The following is a 2,500-nucleotide window of genomic DNA, read 5'->3' on the forward strand; positions in this document are numbered from 1 at the left end:
AACAGCTGAGCACTTACCCGTCCGCAGCAGTGGAGCTGGCAGTGTCTGCGCTTTCACCCGGTAGCTGGTTGGTGCCGTCCCCTGGAGATTGTATGGCGTTATCTGCAAAACGAATTAGTATTACGGTACATGGTATATTACGCAATGCGGTCTTTTGCAACAGACGCTGACGCTTATCTAGCGCAACAAGTTGACACCTACCTTGATGATAAACTTGGTGTCACTGGGCAGCTTCTTCAGCAGCATCTCCGCACTGTGGTAGCTAATGCTCTGCAGCAGCTTGCGCTTTGACTCCTCAAAAACCTGTCCGTTTGAGAGGGGAGAGTACACAAAAAATGGAAAAAGGATTCAGTAACAAAAAAAGGAACACACGGAAACGAGTGCAAGCTATTGCCGATGTCATCCTCGTTATTATGGCCACGGACAGTAGTGTTGAGTCCCCAAAAAAACCATCGCGATGGAGAGGATTTCAGGATACCTGATGTGTTGCTGCCCGAGAGCTCAGGGTTGGTACAAAAAAATAGAGCTTCTACAATGTCACTGCCCGTTGCAGCATCGAGCAGGATGCAGTGTTATTGCCAGAACTGGAGTGAGTTCTAGCAAATGAACAATCTACGGTTGCTGTTCTGTTCCTAGATGTAGCACTAGCAACGGGACCCAGAGCCGACACTTCACTCTCCGGTGCAACATGCAATAACCGGCGTGTCTCGGGATCTAACGAGAGTTATTCAAGGGAATGCTGGTTTGATGGCAGCCCCGGGACGCCATAAAGTGATTTCTGCCGAGCCTTAAAGCGATGGTACAGTGTTTATGAAGGAATTATAATTTCACTCTTTTTTTTCTCACTCCATCAACCACTTCCCTAACGAGTCGAGTCTCGTCAACGGTCAGCTCGCGCATTCATCTCTTGCGGCGCCTAAACTCGTCTGACGGGTGTCGTACGACGGGTTCGTTAGCAAAACGGGCTTCCCTGGATAAGCTTTGAGGGGGTTTCCTCTTCTCTCGCTCTCTTTTTTTCTTGTTCCACGAAGTTACAGTGCAACTCCGTAGTGCTGCATTTTTCTTCTCCGTTCAACAAACTTCGTAATGGTGCTCCTCCTGACATAATATCCTGCCTTTTGACCTTTTACTCTCTCTCTCTTCAACAAGGACCCACGAACGGGACGACTAGAGGATGAAGGATAAGGTTTTTTTTTAATGAACTCCCCTAGTTCCGCCGCGTTACAACTTTTTAATAAGCGAAATTGCGGTCCCGCTGCACTAGCGCTCCAGGTGAGTTTGCACGAAGGCTACCACCAGGGCTGGCTAGAGTGTGACTATAGTGCGCACTGCATTGCAAATGTTGTTGCCGATGTTCCGACGAGAACGAGAGAATCCGGTGTGGATATTTTGAAGTTTTGCTATTTTTTTTTTGCGTGTCGTTTCACTCCGGTGTTGCAAACTGTCATTGCCTGTACGGAAGGACTCGTTTGCTCATCGTCCGTTCTGGGCCGTGGTTTTTTTTTTGCTAGGCAACTGGCCGCCAGCGGGCGTACATTGGCGACAAGCTCGGGTGCCGATGCCGGCAAGCTAAGCCAAGCTCGAACCCGTGACAAGTTATCGCGATGAGCTCACGAGTAGTGCCGCTCGTTGCGCGAAAACTTTACTTTTGTTTCCTAATTTGCGTTAGGGCGGTGTTAGGGCGGTCGGAGAGGTATCCGTGCCTCCATTGCTTCACTCCAGGAGTCAATTAGTGTTGTATTCCCCGGGAGTGTAGTAATGTGTATTCTCATTTGACATGGCATGAGAGTCCTTTGAAATAAATGAACAACGCCATCGTTTTAGGGGTTTTGTTAATTACTATCACGAGCGTGTGTTCATGGTGCTCATGGTCTGGCAGGAAGTTAGAATTCATGATGTATTTTTGTAGAACGCTGACTGCCGTTTTTAGAAAGAGCAGTCGAGCTATCACTGGACCTAAAACATTTCTAATACTTCAGTCGGATTGGCAAAGAATACCGAAGAGTTGCAAGGGAAATTCGTGCGTTTACGGCACACAAACCAATGTGTTTCTGCTTCGTTCATGACAGTTACGTCGATCAAAATTATTAATCAATGACATTCTGACCTTAAAAACCTTTTACTGCAAAATTGAAGACATTTCGCAGAACAAACTCTCCCGTACTTCAACTGACAGTCTAGCCTAAGGACTAAAGTGTCGATCACAAGTCTGACAAAATTCAGTTTCAAAAAACCAAATTGCAAATCCATAAAATTCCATTGGCATACCAAGGAATCGATAGAATGCTTAAATTTGTTCGATGAAACATCCTGAGCCATGTCGATGGTGATTCATCTTGATTTGACAGCCGTCAACTGGCTTCTTCCACAAAAATACAACGGGAATCAAAAAGGTCAACGTCAATCATGTGACTTGTCCTGCGGGCGGAAAAAAATAACGCTGCAGCTTGTTTATGATCCTTCGCTCTCGCTCTTCTGATGCCATCCCGTCTGATGAACT

At 46.6% G+C, this 2,500-nt stretch overlaps 1 protein-coding gene across 1 annotated transcript in view; it reads right to left on the reverse strand.

Moving 5' to 3' along the window:
• LOC126571704 (nephrin) overlaps positions 1 to 2,500 on the reverse strand; it is a 90,945-nt gene that overhangs the window by 4,226 nt on the left and 84,219 nt on the right. Inside the window, exons 15-16 of the mRNA XM_050230453.1 lie at positions 202 to 303; positions 18 to 102 (exon numbers count right to left, since the gene is read on the reverse strand). Of these exons, the coding sequence (XP_050086410.1) occupies positions 18 to 102; positions 202 to 303 (187 nt within the window). The remainder of the gene's footprint in view (positions 1 to 17; positions 103 to 201; positions 304 to 2,500) is intronic.

The sequence above is a fragment of the Anopheles aquasalis genome, chromosome 2 (genome assembly GCF_943734665.1).
Source record: "Anopheles aquasalis chromosome 2, idAnoAquaMG_Q_19, whole genome shotgun sequence".
NCBI lineage: Eukaryota > Metazoa > Arthropoda > Insecta > Diptera > Culicidae > Anopheles > Anopheles aquasalis.